This window comes from Remersonia thermophila, chromosome 1 (genome assembly GCF_042764415.1).
Source record: "Remersonia thermophila strain ATCC 22073 chromosome 1, whole genome shotgun sequence".
In the NCBI taxonomy this organism is placed as follows: Eukaryota; Fungi; Ascomycota; class Sordariomycetes; order Sordariales; family Chaetomiaceae; genus Remersonia; species Remersonia thermophila.
Genome location: NC_092217.1, coordinates 4,269,637 through 4,288,241, shown reverse-complemented (window position 1 = coordinate 4,288,241; position 18,605 = coordinate 4,269,637). Strand labels below are relative to the sequence as shown.

Here is an 18,605-nt window from a genome sequence, read left to right as displayed (position 1 = left end):
GGGACGATGTCGGTGGTTGTTGGTGGTGGTGGTGTTGTTGTGAGAGAAGAGAAGCCATGGTGATGAATCTGGCGGGCCTGGGCCAAATCTTATCTGAGACGAAGGTCCGAAGCTTTGGCGGGTTTTTTTTTCCTCGTGAATGAGTCAAGGCGCGAATGCCGATTGCGGAATCGCCTCGTTCGGGAAAGCGTCGGGGGGTGTTATCTAATCGGGGTGGGGCGTGTGCCGAAGAGGCGGGTGGGCGATAACCGGGCCAGAACGGTATGGGTATTGTAAGGTACGGGAGAGCGGGTACCAGGTATGGGATGGGAATGTTACGTGGTGGGCGCGAGCAAGCGAGGACCTGACGGGAAGAGCCAGGAGAGGTGCGTGCTGTTGGGAGGTGGATGGGAGACGGCAAGCGTCGACCATGTAGCAATCGCTGGGAGAGACAGAGAGACAAGTTGCAAAAGGTGGTTGCTCGTCGAGAATGGAGGAAGATGGATGACCATGTGCCCAAGGCCGGAGAAAGTGGGCGGGCCCGAGTCCTTTTTGTAAGCCTCGCTTCGAGGGACCTGTTGGCGTTCAGGCATGCTCGTCCTTGGACCGCGGAGTGGCGGGTCACCCGAACCCGGGCTGGTTGTATCATCCGCAGCAGCTGACAAAACCGAGCGAGTCCGATCTCCACCCCCTCCCCGGGCCTCCTCCTTGTTGTCTCTGCCCCCCTGGCCCTGGCCCGCCTTTGCGCGCCAAATTCCCTGCCTGAGGTACGTACCCCAGGTACAACTCACTCGCACCCTTGAGACAGCGCGGCCTCGGCCGCGCCCTGCGCCGCAAGTCTCATGCAGCCAAAAAATCACGGAGCCTGAAGCCTGGCTGCGTGCTGCGAAGACGCCGCGGCGGTGAGGGAAAATCCATTCCATTGTGCGCTGCCCCGACGCATTCGGCGGCACTTGCTTTCCCCCACCTGGCCGCCTCTGCGAGCCCACCCACACACATACGCAAACGCACACACACACACAGAGACAGAGAGAAGAGAGCTAACACGCACACGCACACAACCTAAACACACAAACAATAACACGCACATCCCATACCGCGTACACGCTTGTCGGGTCCCAACGCAGTGCTCTGTTGTACGTGTTGGTGCCCACGTGGGATGTTCGCTGGCAGGGCTTTGGACGCAAGCCGCCCCCCGTAAAGCGTATCTACTGTGTAGGTCGAGCCGGGCGCCGGCGGGCAGCCATGGGACCATGACTCCGTGGCGCCCGTTTTGGCCAACGGCGGTCAGGTCCCCTCTTCCCCCGTGAGGCAGCGGGGTACCATGGTGATGGTCCTGAGTCGATTTTGTCCACCAGGCGGTGGATGCTAGCTCCCCGAGCTAGCTAGCGGCATCCAACGGATTTGATCCCGCCGGGCTACGCAACCCTTAGCTCCGGGGAAGCGTCTTTTGGGCGGAGCGGAGCGTTATCGCAGCATTTCCTCCCCCATCTCGTCGGCTCGATCTGCCGGCGGCCGGATGTACGATAAACCCCGATCGCTCTCTTTTTTTTTTCTCTCATACACACACTGTAGCTTTGGATGGGCTCTGCCGGTCACTTGAGAGCTTTTTTTTTTGTCAGCAGCGTACTAATCAAGGTTACATGCAACCCGCCCATCGGGACCGTCCTCGATCGACGACGATGATGATGATGACCACGATGATGATGACCACGATGATGATGAAATGATGCGTTGATTGTTGACCGTACATGCGATCGATGGCTCGCGCAAAAATGGCCGGACCAGATCGTGCCGAATCGCATCGCATCGCATCGCGAAGCCCCCCTTTGATTTATTTTTTTTTTTTTTTTTGTTTTGGAATTCTCCGCATGCACCCTCCGTGCTAACGTGCCGTCCTCTGCCCAACCCGGCTTGCCGCCTTAATCATTCTGACGCCCGCCATTTCCACGTTGACAATGCGCGCACGTACCCGACCCGACCGCCGCGAGCCCGATGCCGCCTCGGCCGCCGGCTCGGTCGGTTGCCGCCGAAAGCTCACGACTGCGTGTGTGCTGTGCTTCGCGAGCGAGCTTGGTAGGTGGGTTCGGCAGCGATCCAATACAACCTAAAAAGGCCAAGGTACCTCACCTTACCGCGGATCGATCAATAATACGGGGTAATAACAATACGGAAAGCAAACAGCCCCCCCTCATGAAAAGGCCAGACAACCTCGGTAACGTATTGATTACCGCCCGGGTCCCCGTCATCACGTTTGCCTCAGGCGGGGGCATCCAAGGTAGATTGCAACGGGTGGCCCTGCTGCCCACGGCAAAGGCGGCAGAGGCATCCCCTCTGACGGAATTGCTCAGGGCGGACGAGTCATGCTGCGGGGAGGTCGGCTTATACTCGAGGCATTTACACCGTGACTCGTATCTTTCTCCTCGCAGCATCGGTACGCCTCACGACTCGGCGAATATACGTAGAAAACGTAGCCAGCAGACTTTGTCCCTCGGAGATCCAGACGTGCACCCGACAAAAAAAAAAAAGGAGTCATCACGATCTCCAGGGTTTCCCATCAGCTCCCCCTCCATCGGGCAGGCATCCGGTGGGGCCCTTGAGCGTTTGGCTTGGGAGATGCGACACGACCACATCCACAGTTGGCATGCCTACGCTGGTAGAGTAGAGCGTACGCTAGGCGGCGGCTGCTTTCTCATCGCACAAAAACAGCAGCGTGTTGCATCGCGTCCCCCCCCATCGCCGTCTCCCATGGTTGACAGCTCCCTGGGTGAGGCGTGGGGGGGGACCGAGAGGAAAGCCAAAAACGATGAAGCGGCGACGATCGCTTACGAGCTCGACCCTGATTCGTCCATCGGCGCCCGTAGGGCTGGCTACAACGGGCACGCACCGTGGCCCCCTGGCGTGGCCTGGCGCTGTGGGGTATCGGCTCCCTGCTGTACCCTGGACTCCCCATGTTGGGCACCTTGGACTGGACCTGGACCCGAAGCGGTGGGAAATGGAGGGGCTCCCGTCTTGAGGACCAGGTTGCGAAAGAGAGAGCGAGGATGCTACCTGATGGAGGGCGGAGGGAAGTCGGATGCACCGTCCCAGCTCGAACCGAGCAGCAAACCAATTTCCCGTCCCGTCGTGTTTGTGTCGCCGCCGAGCTGCATCGTCACAGCAGAGTCAGCATCGAGACGGACGACGCATGGCTCAGCCACCCAGAAAAGAAACCCCTTTTGGCCATCCCGTCCGTCGGCAACATTTTGTGCCCTTCAGAGGTACACCGCCAGGGCTCTCTGACCGCATGAGGTTGTCATCCTGCTCTTGGGGGGGGGGGGGGGGGGAGGGGGCTCGGTCGCTACGTCTCCCAGGGGGGCCAGAAGGGCAACGTTAACATCACGTAACATCTCGGACGAGGTCCGTACCGTCTAGGCACCTCGGTAGGTGCCTACTGCGTATACACAGTAGTAAATGGCTGACAACGCCATCAGGTACCCTGTCATTTCCTGGCACCTTTGGCTTTCGGTTGCTACGGTGTGTCCACGCGCATGCGCCCGTCGTCTTGAGAAGCCTCGGAAAGCGGGAGGCCTACGGCGTCGTCACATAACAACAGGGCAAACGATCAGCGTGGTCTGGGAGCGGACAATCCCCAACGAGGCGGTTACTATAGAGGTGGGTGATGCCACATGCCAAACATCGCTACCGTCGTCGCGCCGTCCGGCATGCCAAGACAGGATTCAACAGCGGGGCCAGAGAGGGTTACGTGGTGAACAAGGAAAAAAGACACGAGTTGGGCGTGAGGACCTGAGCTTGTTCGGTCGCGGACCAATCACAAAAGCCTCCGTGGCCAGCTCTTGTGGTTTCGGGCTTCATCTCGTGTTGCCTGACAGACAGCTGTCGCTCTTTCATTCACCCGCCCCCGCGTGGGCGTCCAGTTGCCCCGGACCCCGCTCTACGCAGTATGGAGAGCGTCTGGCGCTGCTCTCCCGCCCTGCCAAGCCCAACTCTGCTGGGCTCCTCGTTGGTGGCTCGGTTTGGCTCGCACTCCAGGTCCGAAAAGGGCACCAGGTTCCCTGTGGGTGATGTCATCGCGCAACTATTTCCCACACACGAAGCAAGAAGGAGAGCTGCGTTGGCCACCGCCATCAACCCATGACGAGCAGGTCCCGAGGTGCGAGGAGCCCAGATTCAGGGCACGTAGGGCCGTCGTATTCTCATTTTCCCACCGATGGCCAGGGCTCGTAACTCAACCTACCATAAGCATCTCCGTTGAGGCCTGTGGCGGGACGGGCAGTCATCCTGCAAGCCACCGCTCGTGCTGTTCCACCCCCAAGATACCTACCTCAGCCACAGCCAGGGTTGCCGTATCGAGAAATGAGGTCCCGTCTGCATGCTGTGGCAGAAACAACCCTCCTCGAGAGCCACGGATGGCCTGGGGATCGCCGAGCAGCCCTGGGGGAGGCTGACAGGCATGCACCTCGTACACACCACGCACACCACGCAGCACCACGCATGCACATCCCCGTTGCAGCTGCGCGCGGCTCTCCACCCATATCCGCCTCTCCACTTGCACCGTTTGGCTGGATATCCACCACCCACCCACTCGCCGGCCGAACCGTCCAGACGTGCTGATGAAAGCACAGTCAGCGAGCGCCCTGCGCTTCCAAGGGCCCGGACAGACTCGGACGGCGCAGTCCGCGTGCTGTCCAGGCGGCCGGGCGGAACAGAGCGCAGACGGGAATGAGCCGGATGCCCTGGGCGCGCGCGAGGCCCGGCTGGGCAACCCAACCGGCCGACCCGACCCGGGCGACCGGCCGATATCCGACACCTCCACAGGCTGCTCATCCCCGTACCTACGTACTAGTACACGGAGTGGTGGGAGCGTGGGTAAGCGGGAAGGCGAGCGGGAGTGGGATGGAACTGACGTTACACAACCACAACCGGAGCCTGACGGGCCACATGGAATGGAATCCACCCCCGACGGAGATGGCCTCAACTCCAAATTTTTGAAAGTCATGATGGAGGGGTCGACGGGCAAAGTCGGAACGGCACGGAAACCCCTCTTCCCGCCCCCCCCCCCCCACACACACACACACATACTCCCCTCCCGCACGTTTTGCTGTGCGATGGGGAACCGATGTAGAACTCCCATCAAAAAGGCGGCCTGCCGAGCAATTTTCGTTTCTCATCTCGCTATAGACAAGACGGCGGCGGCGGGGGGGGGAAACATGTGACCATGAATCTCCAGACATCGGGCGAAATGAGGGAGAGAGGGAAAAAAACCATGGGTCAAAACACTAAAACACCCACCACTCACCCCATCGTCACGACTCATCATCAACAACGTCTCGACCCTTTTCTAGGGGCGACATGTACGGGGGTACGTGGTAAAGCCGCGGACCCCGGAGACCCGGAGCCCCGGCCAAGCCTTACACACCCAGGACGAAAAAGTACGGCCCGCGCCCCGGGCTGCTCGCGTCGGGCTCCACCCCAGCCTCCGGAATTCTTCTCCACCGCCGGCCCGAGTCAGTCCGTCCGTGTCTTGGGCTTCTCCGGAGCTATGAGGTCATAGCCAGTAGTACTGTGTACACAGTAACTCGATAGCAAGAGAGAGATTCATTCCCCCTTCCTAGCTTACCCCTGGGCAGGCTGGCAGGCCCTTCTCCGGTCAGCTACCTCCGGGAGCGATACTCTTTCATCTTTTGACGTCGCCGGCATGCCGGCCTGTTCCTACCTAGACGTTCGAAAGCGCAGATCCCAAAGTTCCTGGAACATCATGAGCAGATGGCTTCCAAACGTAACGAGAGAGAGAGAGAGAGCGAGCGCAGAGAGCAGAGAGGGGCCCCACCTCTCGGGCTGACCAGGCTGACTGAGCTGACCTGGTGGGATTCATCGCACATGTAAGCCCAACCTACCGGGTCCAAACTTGATCCGCCTTTCGCGGGGGTTACGCTTCACGCGTCAGAGGAGCTCAACCTGCCTGGCCTTTCTCACCCATCTCCGTCGTCATTCCATGTGTGCATGTATGCGATGATGTGGTGTATCATGTGTCCTTTTTTCCCCCCCCATGACGCCCTGGCACTGCCTCCGCTCTCAATGCCCGCACGAGTCAACCACAGCGTCGGTTGAACACCTTAGTCAATCAGCCCACGTGGTTCTTGATCAGATGGAGGCGCCCCCGCCGACCACCAGGTAGCACACCCGCAACAGCCTAAATCGACGTCAAACCTGTGAGCAATGCCACAGGCCGATCACCCACCCGCTCACGCTCACATGATTGGCAGCCCCCCCCCCCCCCCCCTCGCGAGTAATGGAAATCATCATGAATTTGCTTCTGCCTGTTTGCCTGTCTGTTTCATATCGACAAGGCCCGTGTCCCTTTTGTAGGGGCGAGCGTGAGAGAAATTGCTCAAAAGTACTCTACAGAAAAAAGAATCCCAATCTACCATCTTCCTCGCAAAGAAAGGAGAAGAAGACGAAGAAGAGAGGGGGTATCTTGGTGTCCATGTCCCAGGCCCGATGCTCCATGCTCATGTCCCTGTCCTGATCCGTTCCCTTCTAACCACCAACGCCAAAAGAAGACCCAGGAACCACATGTGTGTCTCGCCCGCCGTTGCCCGAGCTTCCATGCGCAACCTAAACTCCCGAGGTGATGGCAGCCGAGATGGCGACGATATCTGAGATCATGCCAAAGGCCGGAGCCGGCCGCAGGAGAAAGATGAGATGCAGTTGTACCAGCCCCATGGGGCGCCTGAGCAGATGTGCTGGCAGATGAGAAAAATCGGACAGATGAAGGAAGAAAAGAAAACATAGAAAAAGAAAATGCGCCCTGGCTCGAGATCAGGCCAAGTGGGAGGCTCTCAACATTATGACCTTCGCGAGGTCGAGAGCCGGAGCTACGTTGGCGAGCATGGGCGAGTATACCAACAAGAAAAGAAAAAAAAAAAAAACAGAACCGATGGGCCCAGAGGGCGTGCCAATGTGCTGTCCCGAGATGAGATGCCGCCAGGTCGAAGGGCTTCAAGAACGATGCGAGTGACCAAATCAGTGTCTTGATCAGGTTACCCAACCCAACTCGACCCTAGGCCAATTAGCGGTGCGTGCTATCAGAAAATATGCAGGCGCCCTTGCTGGCGCAAGTGCCGGGTGTTGCGACGGGCGTTGTCGAGCCATCGTGACCTCCAAAGGAAGGGTCATGACCTCGGAAGGAAGTCGTGGGCTCGGGATGAAGTCGCAACCTCGGACGTCGACATGGGAGGGAATTAGTGAGCCAGCTCCTCGGCCGTCGTGCCCATCAGCTCCCGGAGAACGACGGTCGCATAGTTGCTGACCTTCAGACGGAACTTGAGGACGACGGCGATCTTGTCGTCGCCCGGGGCGATGCTGCCCTCGTCGATGTCGCCGTCCATCGCAAGGGGGTTTTCGCAAGCGCTGCGAAGCTGAGGCACCTTGATGCCGTTGATAACCCGGCCGGCCTCGAAGGGACCGGAGTTGGCGGGCTTGGTCTCCGCAGGCTTGGTCTCCGCGGGCTTGGCCGGCTCAACGTTCATCGGCTCGGGCGCCGCAACTTGTTCCTTGGGAGCGCCGCTGGTGGCCTCAAGGGTCTTGTTCATGTACCACTTGAGGGCATCCGAAGCATGGGCCATGATCTGGGCCTCGGTCTGAGAGGCCGCGGCAGAAGCCTGCCTCTCGGCAGCGCTGGCGTGCTCCTCAAGGTACTTCTTGAGGTCGAAGGTCGAAGACGGAGCCGGGACCGTCGGGACCGTCGGGGCGGGGACGTCGGCGACGGCACCAGCAGCAGCCTTGGAGGCGTGGGCGTGGACCAGATCCGCAAAGGAAGCAGTGCCCGACAAGGCGCTGGCCCCGGTGATGGGAGCGCCGCCAGAAACATCGCCAACCGGGCCATCAGGGTGAGACGTCCCGATAGCCTGGGTGTGCCGGGCAACCTTAATGCGCTTGGAGCTGCCATCCAGGCCAGTCTGGACCCAAGTCTCGTTGGTGACCGTGACGTCGATCTTGGGCTCCTCGTCCGCCTTGCGGCGGCGCTCAGCCTCCAAGGCCGCGTCGTGCTGGGCAGCGTTCTGGGCAAAGCTGTTCCAGCGATTGGCGGGGCCATCTTCGGCCTTTGGCTCGGCCGTGGACGCGGTCGGCGCCTTTGCCGTGTCTGCGTTGTTGGCCGCCTGGTCCTTCTTGTGTTGGATGGCGTAGTCGAGATCGGTCGGCCAGAGCTGTTGAGTGTCGTCGTGGTACGAAACGACGGCAAACTCGGGCTCGCCAATGAAATGGCCGATGAGAGGGCGATACGCGCCGGACAGGCTGAAGTCGCGCGTCTTGCGGCGCATGTTGCGCGGGTCCAGAGAACCGTTTTCAGGGCGGCCCATGAACTCGGCATAGTAATCGCCAATCTCATTCGCGGGGTAGACGACATCGAACCCAGGCAGGGGCAGGACGACGTCGTTGATCGTGTATTTGCCGGAGGCGATGTCCTCGGCCGTCAGAGGGCGGGCCTGCTTGTAGTCATCGTCGTTGTAGGCGAAGGGGTTCTCGTCGTCCACGGGACCGCTCGAAACGGCGTCCTTGACGAAGACGAGATCGCCCTCGATGACCTTGGCCCCGAACCGGGCCCAGCGGCGGGTGGCGACAAAGTTCCAGACATAGGACTGGTAGGCGTGGATGTACATCATGCGCATGCCGCGGGTGATGCTCAAGATGGCCCCCAGCAGGTCCTTCGGGTTCTTACCCAGATGGCGAATGATGGAAGCCTCGGTGCTGAAGCGCTTGGGAAGCAGCTCGAGGGCCTTTTCGGCACTCTTGGTGGTCTTCCACGTGGTGATGGCACGGGCGCGGTTCAGATCGTCGCGGTTAGCCTGGTTGTCCTTGTTGAGGAGGGAAGAAGGGTTGGTGTTCAGAACGTCCTCGAGAAGGCTCTCATCGACATGGAGCACGGCGTCGAGGAAACCTTCCAGGTCGCCCTTGAGAATCTTCATGCCCAGCAGGTGGGTGCCGATGCTATAGGTACCGAAACGCTGGAGGCCAAAGTAGTTGATGTAGCCGTTGTTCTTGAGGAAGGCCAGCCCGCACTTAACCGACTGCTGGATCATCTTCATGCGTTGAGGAAGCGAGCAATCCTCGCCAATGAGAGGCTCGCAGTTCTTGATGGTGATGACGAACTCGTTGCCTCCGTGGTCGCCGAGCTCGATGCTGGTCTGGGCAAAGGCAAAATGGCCAACGCGAACGCCTGGAATGTACGAGTTCATCCAGATCAGATTGGAAGGCTTCTGGCCAAACACGCTGATGCGCTGGACGGTGGCGGCGCGACGGTCCTTGGTGCCTGCAAACCCAAAGTTGGAGGCCTTGATCTTCAGGAAACGAGCAATCGTGTTGATCGCATCCATCGTGTCCTTGTTCTCCTTGTAGAGCGTGAGATGCAGGTAGGGCCCGCTGCCCGGGGCCGCATCACGGGCCTTCCCCTTGCGCTGGTTGTTCTCGCGGCGGGAAATCCAGTTCTGGCTCAGAGCCCGGTTGGAAGAGCCGCGGCTGTTGGATTTCTTCTGAGCAGGGCTGGCCGTGATGACGCCATTGGAGTCGGCAGTCGTCTCAAAACGCGAGTGGAAAATGCGGCGAATTTCCTGCTCCTTGTTAGCGATGGTCGGTTTGGATAGCACCAAAATGGGGGGGCGCAGCCAACCTGATGGATGTGGGCGCGTTCGTTCCTGTCGGCAACAGAGTTAAGCGTCACGGTGCGCTCGTTCTGGTCAAGCTGCTTCTTGGCCTGGATTTTCTCGTCGAGCGCGATGAGCTGTTCGGCAACGGTCTCGCTGACCAGACCGACAAGAGTCTTGCGATCGTCCTCAGAGATCGCAGTAACCTTGGGCGGGTTCTCGGGATTGCCGACATCGGTACTGGGCTTGTCCTCAGGCTTGTTGGGAGGAGGAGGAGGAGGAAGTGGAGCCGTGACATTGCGGTTGACAGCAGTAGCCTGCAGGAAAGTTAGAGCGATGGAAAGCGTGAGAGGGAGAAAGAGACGACAGACCTGGGTATGAGATTCTTGCTCCTCGAAGCTGAAAAGATGAAGCACGACGCCATCACGGTTCACTTCGTTGACCAGGAAATCCGTGTAGCTAGAAATTGTTAGCTGTGAAGATGAATTGGCAGCAAAAAGGATCGATGAGTGAGGATCAGCTGGTGTTGAGCTTAATGAAGAAACCAATCGGTCTGATCCAATGAATCGGTCTGATGTGCGTGGGTATCGCGGAGGACCGATTCTGATCGACCCAGTCGGCCGTCGACCGACTGTTGACCGACTGGTGCCGGTCGACGACGACCATACCTTGGTCCATGATTCGAAGGGGAGACTGTCCAACTTACCGCTTGCGAATGTCTCCAGTCCAGGCAAAGTTGATGGCAGCACGGCGCTGCATGATGCCGAGACTCCTCTCTGTCTCCAAGCGCACAGATGGCACATGCGTGCCCCGACGCTGAGACGACATTGTCAAGGATGACAACCGTCGTCAAGCAGAGACAGGTGAATGCGATGAGAGGTGTCTGTTGTAGACCGCACAGCAGATGGAGAAGTTTTGCTTGTCACGAAAGGTGCCCGCGCAACTGGGTAAGCTGTCAGTTGTGTGGGTGAAAGACGGACAATGAGTGAGGGCGAAAGAAGAAAGGTGGCCGAGAAGAGAGAAAGGTGGTCGGGAAGAGATGGAGGGGAAGCAGGAGGAGGAAAACGAAAAGAATTGTGCGCTGGTTAAAATTCAGGAACAAAGAAATCGTAAGGTTTTTTTTTTGGGAGAAGAAAAAGTAAACAGAAAAGCCACGTCCTCGCGTAGGGGAGAACGCGTTAAGGTCCAGACTCGAGACGAACCCAAGGACGGTCTCAAGGGCTCTTTCGTGCAGCACCTGCGTACGACCGAAATGCTCCAGAGAAGTTGGAATCGCAGTGATAGCAGAGATTGCGAAAAAAAAAAAAAAAACGAAAATTGATCAAGTTACCTTGAGATCGATGCGCGCTGAAGCCAAGCGTCTCCAAATCGTAATACGCAGGTCGGTGATGTAGGTTGCTAGGAGAGGCCGTGTGTTGTTGCGGGTTGGTCGAGAAGGTCGGAAGTCCCAAATCAGATAGTTATGCATCAAAACCTGCAATGCGTCGACCCGGCAGAATCGCGGGGTATGTGGGGCTCACGGAGCCCGGAAGCTGACCCACCTTCACCGCCCGGATCGAGCATGTCCCAGGCGCGATTGGCCCACCTGCCGGATGGCGCCGGCGCCGTGAGAGCTTGGTTGGGTTCCGGACCTAACGGCATCGGTGGGTCTGCGCCCAGCTGTCTTTTCCGGAATTCAACCCGAAACCCTCTCGGGCCCATCTGGAGAATAGAGAAGCTGCCTTTGTGCAGCGAACTTCTGGCTTCACTTATAGGGATCGCACAGCATGCAAGGGTCACACATGCGCGCTTCTCACCAAAAGGACAATACAGAAGAGGTGCCTCAGACAAGCCTAGACATGCTTCAACAGGCCGTACATTCTTTCAACGGAGCAGGGAGTTGTGCAACCGGCCCAGGGTTAGGTCTGACCAGATTCCTCTGAGCTCTCTTGACCTGCACCGGCTTGATTTCCATTCCACGGTCTTTGGCGCAGAAGATTGACCGCGTGCTATGTTTGGAAGCCTAGGACAAGCTGCTTGCTCTAAGCCCGTCTATATGGGCATGTAGGCGTTGGAGGATACCGTCAGCGGCTCCCTATGCCGACGTTTCTTGTATCAAGTTCCCGTTGCAGAGAGGAAACCCCCTCTTGTTTGTAGTTCTCTAGATATCAAGGGATGCGGTGCATGCGCAAACGCTCCTGAACGATGCACGTCTTGGCCGGCAGAGGTACCCAGGCTTGGACGCGACTTGCTCCACGCACCACCTGGAAGTGCTGCTGGCTATACTCGTCTTTCAGAACTGAGCATGGCACTTTATCCTTGGTACATTCAAGGGTTCAGCAACCGGTGCCTTGACGCGGGATCCCTTACTTCCAAACTGCCCGCCCAGCGTCCCGGAAATGAACCAGAGCCGACGCACAAAGGAGAGAAGAGGGTCTGAGAGAGAACCAGACTCTGCCTGGGTTTCTTTCCAGGCTAATTCTGTCAAACAGGACCTGAGGAATCCAAGGAATGGACCGAGAGCTTCATTGGCCGTACAGCACGGCATGAGAATGTGATGGCCCGGCTGATCGACAAACCACATGTCCTGAAACCCAGCCACGATCAAGAAAGAAGAGTGGACGGATGCTCTCGCTCGCAGGGGAGGATAGGAACAAAACACCTTAGACCCCATGAGAATGCGGAATCTTGGAGGGAAAAAAAATAACAAAAAAATCATTCTCGTCAGCCCAATCATTGTATCCACCTTGTTGATTTCCGGCCCAAGGATTCCGGTGGTTGACGAAAGTTCAGGAGGTGCCGTCCAATTAAACTCAAACGAGGGATTCCAAGGTTTCCCCTCGACAGCGGTTGACAAGCAGCCAAGGGGCCCCAAGGGCGCTGCTGCTTTCGCGCCGTTTGGGCTTGGCTCGGACCAATTGGCACGGTGGGGGCCTGGCGGGGCATTCGGGCCTGACGGTGGGCGGGTCGCCGACGACGCAAGATGCAGCTGGACGCAGGGAAGCTCCAACGACTCCAGAATGTGACGACGACAAGAGCAAAACCCCCCCAACCATACCACCTCTTCCGCACCAAGAGGCGCAAAAGCCCATGGAGACAGCAGCTGTGCCAGGATACCAATACCGCCACCACAGCCGACACTAAAGTCCACTTCTTCATCGACATCTCCACCGCGTCGTCTCTCGCAACCAAGATGGCCTACGCCGAACAGCAGCAATGGGTCACGGTCCAGCAAAAGACGTTCACCAAATGGCTCAACACCAAGCTCGAGGTCCGGAACCTTGTGGTCAAGGACCTGGTCAAAGATCTTTCTGATGGCGTATGTGATTCTCTTTTTTTTTCCTGGTCTTGTTGGGAAATGCTGGTCCCCCTTCCGAAAAGAAAAGGAAAAAAAAAAAGGAGGCACAAGATGGAAGCACACCGCTAACTCCTCCTTCTCGCCCTCCTCCTCGGCTTCTCTCGCCTCCAGGTCCTCCTCATCCACCTCCTCGAATGCCTATCCGGCGAGTCCCTCGGCCGCTATGCCGCCAAGCCCAAGCTGCGCGTCCAGCGCTTCGAGAATGCCAACATTGCGCTCGACTTCATCAAGTCGCGCGGCATCCAGATGACCAACATTGGCGCCGAAGACGTGGTGGACGGCAACCGCAAGATCATACTGGGCTTGATATGGACGCTCATCTTACGCTTCACCATCAGCGACATCAACGAGGAGGGCATGACGGCCAAGGAAGGCCTGCTGCTGTGGTGCCAGCGCAAGACGGCCTGCTACGACGAGGTCGACGTGCGCGACTTCAGCACCAGCTGGAACGACGGCCTCGCCTTTTGCGCGCTCCTCGACATCCACCGGCCGGACCTGATCGACTACGACAAGCTCGACAAGTCGGACCACCGCGGCAACATGCAGATGGCCTTTGACATTGCCCACCGCGAGATCGGCATCCCCAAGCTGCTCGACGTCGAGGACGTGTGCGACGTGGCCAAGCCCGACGAGCGCTCCCTCATGACGTACATCGCCTACTGGTTCCACGCCTTCTCGCAGATGGAGAAGGTCGAGAACGCCGGCCGCCGCGTCGAAAAGTTTGTCAACAACATGCGGGGGGCCTGGGACATGCAGAGCGCCTACGAGCGGAGGATGGAGGCCCTGCTCAAGGCCATCCGCGAGCAGATGCAGAGCTGGCGCCAGGCCGAGTTCGAGGGCACCTACGCCGACGCCAAGGCCCAGGCCGCCAAGTTTGCCGACTACAAGCGGGGGTTGAAGCGGGAGTGGGTGGCCGAGAAGAGCGAGCTGGCCACCTTGCTGGGCAACATCAAGACCAAGCTGGGAACCTACCGCCTGCGGCCGTACGAGCCGCCCGCCCACCTGAAGCTCGAGGTGCTCGACGCGGAGTGGGCGAACCTGACCAAGGCCGAGATGGCTCGGGGCCAGCTGATCAACGAGACCATCCGGGAGTACGTCGGACCCATCATCCCTTTTTCTTTTCTCTCTCCCTCTCTCTCCCTCTCCCTGCTGGCTGACCAACGCTTGGCAGCATCAAAAACGCGCTCCGCAAGTCCTTCGCCGACAAGGCCAACGACTTTGCCCTCGCCCTCAACACCATCCAGCTCGCCATCTCGGGCCTCGAAGGCGACGCCGAAGACCAGCTCCACCACGTGCGCAAGCTCTCGGACAACCTGCCCCCGCTGGACGCCTACCTCAAGACGATCGAGGCGGTCGACGCCAAGTGCCAGGAGGCCAACATTGAGGAGAACGACTTCACCACGTACACGTACGACGAGCTCTGCTACGAACTCTCCCTCGTCAAGTCGTCCGTGTCCAAGAAGCTGGCCTTTTTGGAGAACCAGATCGTGGCGCGCCAGATGACCAACCTGACGCCCATCCAGCTCGAGGAGTTCGAGTCGGTGTTTCGGCACTTTGACCGCGACGACACCAACTGCCTGTCCGAAATCGAGTTTAGCGCCGCGCTCGCGTCGCTGGGGCTCATCTTTTCCGAGGACGAGATGCACGACTACTTTATCGAGACGAGCGGCGGGCGCGACCGCGTGACGTTTGAGCAGTTTATCCGCTTCATGGTGGACGTGACGGAGGACCAGAACACGGCGGAGCAGGTGTTTCAGAGCTTCCGGGACGTGGCCGACGGGAAGCCGTACGTCACCGAGATGGACCTGCGCCACTCGCTCGTGCCCGACGACGTCATCGAGAAGCTGGTCGAGATCATGCCGCCGCACAAGGGGCCGGACCTGCAGGCCGACCGCGGGCAGCCCCAGTACGATTACATCAAGTTTATGGATGATTTGATCGGGGACGCGCCGGTGACCGGCAGCGGGAGGACGAGCCCGACCAAGAGGGCGAGCGTGAACGGAGTGCCGCACTGAGGGGTCGCGTGGGTGGCCCCAGAGCAGGGGGAGGACGGGGAGGATGAGACGAAGGGGAATGGAAAGCGAGGGTTAGAGTGTTTTGTTTTCTTTTCTTCGTTTCTTCCCGAGTCTTTCTTCACATTCGTATCTTGTTCTTTTCCGGGCTTTGCGTCACGGCTCTCTTTTCTCTTTTATCGTCCGGCGGGTAGGCAGCATAGCGTGGTTTCTGGGATACAGCTTGGTTTTGTTTTGCTTCTTCGTGTTCAAGTTGGGCGCTCGTGTGTGTGTGTGTGTGTGTGTCTATCTGTGTGTGTGTGTCTGTGTATCTGCGTGTCATGTAGTGTACCGTGGGATGGGTGGGAGGGATGATGAAACAGGAGAGCTAGCCTTGGGGGAGTCATACAAATGCCATGCCATGCCCCATCCACACATCTATAGTACACAATGTAATACTTGTACACCGTCTCTCTGCCAGCCGTTTGTTGACGTACGCAGTAGGATGAGTTGGGAACCTGTCTACCTACCAACCCTAACCCGGCGACAGCGGTCTGCTGCCCGCCCCGCCCCCCCCCCCCCCCCCCGACAGTCAGCCTTACAGTGCTAATGCACCCCAGACGATTACGGTGTGACACACCGCTCAGCGATAAGACGTGCCGAGGTGGATGCTGATTGGCGGTGGCGTGCCTGACGGTCCCCCAACAACCCCGAACCCCGGCATCCGGCATCCGTCGTCATCTGGCGGGCGCTCACGAGGTCCTGTTGACTCCCGTTCCAAGGTGTGGCGTTTCTTACACTAATCACGTAGTCGCCTATTCTTCCGCCTTCAACCGCCGTTGTCAACAACATACCCAACAAACCATCCGTCCATCCATCCATCCTCTTGCATCGTGAGGCATCGACATCCGACCGAATCACCGGCACAGGACAAAACACCCACGGCCCCAACCCTCTCTCTCTCTCTCTCTCTCTCTCTCACCGATTACACTTATACGCGCTGTCCTTGGGCCAACGCACCGTGCTTTCAGCACCATCGTTCACCACCAACCCAGCATGCTCCTGCGGAGGAGGGAGGCAAGCGGAGCGACGGCCACCTCCACCGCCCAGGTCACGGCGCAGCTGTTGCTGGCCTTCCTGGCCCTCTCGCCGTCGCCGGTCGCCGCCGTCGCCAATGAGCCATCCAAGCCCCAGGCCGTCCTTCCCCCGGGCGACGTGTCGCCCATCGCCCCGATAATACCCCAGCCTCCGCCTCCCGCGGAGCTCAGCTTCGTAAGTCCCCAGCCGGTCATCCCATCCGGTTCCCGCAAGCAAGCTGACGGGAACCGCCGCCGTAGACGCTCCGACACATCTTCCATCACGGCACGTACAAGCACCCTCGGCTTCATCGCAAGAAGGACATCCAACCGGGCGTCGCCCAGGTGTGGCTCGCCGCGGAAGATGGCTTCGAAGCCGAGCCGATCCCTCCGTTGCGGGCCAAGAGCAGCGGCCTGCGGATACAACGGCTGGCCGACCGGCGGCCCAGCGTGGTGGACCCCATGGTCGCGGAGGCCCGGCGGCGCGGGTATGCGTCGGTGCTCTCCCCCGCGGCCTGGACGGTCGACGAGGTGCCGGCGCCCGACGTGACCGACAAGGACACGATCTTGTCGCTGGCCTACATGGCGTCCGACGCCTACGTGCAGACGCCCGACGACGCCGACTGGGATGACGTTGGCGGCGGGTTCGACCGCAGCGTCGACTTTGGCTGGGAGAGCGACGGCCTGCGGGGCCACGTGTTCGCCGACGAAACCAACTCGACCATCGTCATCGGGCTCAAGGGCACGTCGCCCGCCGTGTTTGACGGCGACGGCACCACCACCAACGACAAGATCAACGACAACCTCTTCTTCAGCTGCTGCTGCGCCCAGCAGGGGCCCTGGACGTGGCACCAGGTGTGCGACTGCGCCACGGGCCCTTACACGTGCAACAACACGTGCGTCATCCAGGCCTTGCGCGACGAGAACCGCTACTACCAGGCCGCCCGCGAGCTCTACGCCAACGTGACGGAGCTGTACCCAACCTCCAACGTGTGGATCACGGGCCACTCGCTGGGCGGCGCCGTCAGCTCGTTCCTCGGCCTGACGTACGGCGTGCCCGTCGTGACGTTCCAGGCGGTTCCCGAGGCCCTCCCCGCCGCCCGCTTGGGCCTGCCCGTGCCTCCCGGCGCCGACCCGGACGCTCCCCAGACGCGCGAGTACACGGGCGCCTTCCACTTTGGCCACACGGCCGACCCCATCTACATCGGCACGTGCAACGGCGCCACGGCGTCGTGCTCGTTTGGCGGCTACGCCCTCGAGACGGTCTGCCACACGGGGCTCGAGTGCGTCTACGACACGGTGGGCGACAAGGGGTGGCGCGTGGGCATCGGCACGCACAAGATCCGCTCCGTCATTCGTGACGTTCTGCTCAAGTACGACACGGTGCCCGAGTGCAAGCCCAAGCCCGAGTGCCGCGATTGCGGGAGCTGGACCATGTACGAGAGCAACGGCACCGAGACGACGACCACCAGCGCGGCGAGCACGCCGACGTCGACCAGCAAGACGCGCACGCGGACCGAAACATGCAAGACTCCGTAAGTCATCTCTTTTCCGTGTCGGAGAGGAAGGGGAAAAAAAAAAAAGCTAACACAATGTCTTAGGGGCTGGTGGGGCTGCCTCGACGAGACGACCACAACGACGGGCACCCCAACGTCCGAGGTCACGACGACGACGTCGACCACGACATGCCATACCCCAGGCTGGTTTGGGTGCAAAGACAAGACCACGACGGAGCCGACTTTCACCACCACCACCGCCACCACCACGTGCATGACGCCGGGCCGGTTCTGGGGTTGCCTCGACGAGACGACCACGACGGAGCCCACCAGCATCACGACCACGCGCGAGCTCAGCACCACCAGCACCATCACGCCCCCGCCGAGCCTGCCTGACAGCAGCTTCATCCCCACTCCCACGACCTCGGAATCCGCGACCACGGCCACCACAACGTGCCTGACGCCGGGTCGGTTCTGGGGTTGCTACGATGAAACGACGACTGCCACCACCACCGCCACCACCACCACCCCCTCGGCGTCCGAGACCGCGTCTACCTGTGTGGACCGCGCGTGGTATGGTTGGTGCAGGGAGTGGGAGGGGGGTAATGGGGGTGAGGAGAAGGGTGGCGACGGCGGCGAGGTAGAGAATAGGAAGGAGGATATGTAGCAAGAGGGCGGTCCTGGGTAGACAGATTTTTGTTTTTTTGTTTGAGCTTTGTTGGTGGGGGGAGGGGGGGAGGGATTGGATCTAGGTACGCAGGCTTTGGCGCATGGGCGTTTGCATTCATCATCATCATCATCATCATCATGTCTTGGGATTCACGGGCGGGGAGCGAGATTCACAGATACTGCGAGGTCGGGGGTTGCATGCGACAGGACATACAGGACGACCGGACGTGGTACATACAGAAGGACATGGAGGGCATGGAGAACATGGAGAACATGAAGAACGGGGCGTGGTGGATGGGATGCATGTAGGTAGGATTCGGAGTTCCAGGACCGAGGCGCGATGGTACTATGCAGGGCGGGACGGGACAGGGCAAGGCAGGGTCCGGCAGATCCAGGCAGTACATAAGGCAGAG

General features: G+C 59.6%; 3 protein-coding genes across 3 annotated transcripts; 2 read left to right on the top strand and 1 right to left on the bottom strand.

The window, feature by feature from the left end:
• Positions 1–7,223: 7,223 nt before the first annotated feature.
• VTJ83DRAFT_1196 (uncharacterized protein) lies at positions 7,224–10,451 on the bottom strand (the record flags this gene model as incomplete). Its single annotated transcript, XM_071007328.1, has 4 exons — positions 7,224–9,590; positions 9,650–9,940; positions 9,995–10,082; positions 10,330–10,451. 4 exons carry the CDS (start codon positions 10,449–10,451, stop codon positions 7,224–7,226), a joined length of 2,868 nt encoding a protein of 955 aa, XP_070870549.1.
• Positions 10,452–12,795: 2,344 nt separating this feature from the next.
• VTJ83DRAFT_1195 (uncharacterized protein) lies at positions 12,796–14,975 on the top strand (the record flags this gene model as incomplete). Its single annotated transcript, XM_071007327.1, has 3 exons — positions 12,796–12,921; positions 13,072–14,051; positions 14,132–14,975. The coding sequence occupies 3 exons, from the start codon at positions 12,796–12,798 to the stop codon at positions 14,973–14,975; spliced, it is 1,950 nt and encodes a 649-aa protein (XP_070870548.1).
• A 1,032-nt stretch (positions 14,976–16,007) lies between these two features.
• Positions 16,008–18,190, top strand: VTJ83DRAFT_1194 (uncharacterized protein; the record flags this gene model as incomplete). Its single annotated transcript, XM_071007326.1, has 3 exons — positions 16,008–16,223; positions 16,289–17,562; positions 17,629–18,190. The coding sequence occupies 3 exons, from the start codon at positions 16,008–16,010 to the stop codon at positions 18,188–18,190; spliced, it is 2,052 nt and encodes a 683-aa protein (XP_070870547.1).
• Positions 18,191–18,605: the final 415 nt, after the last annotated feature.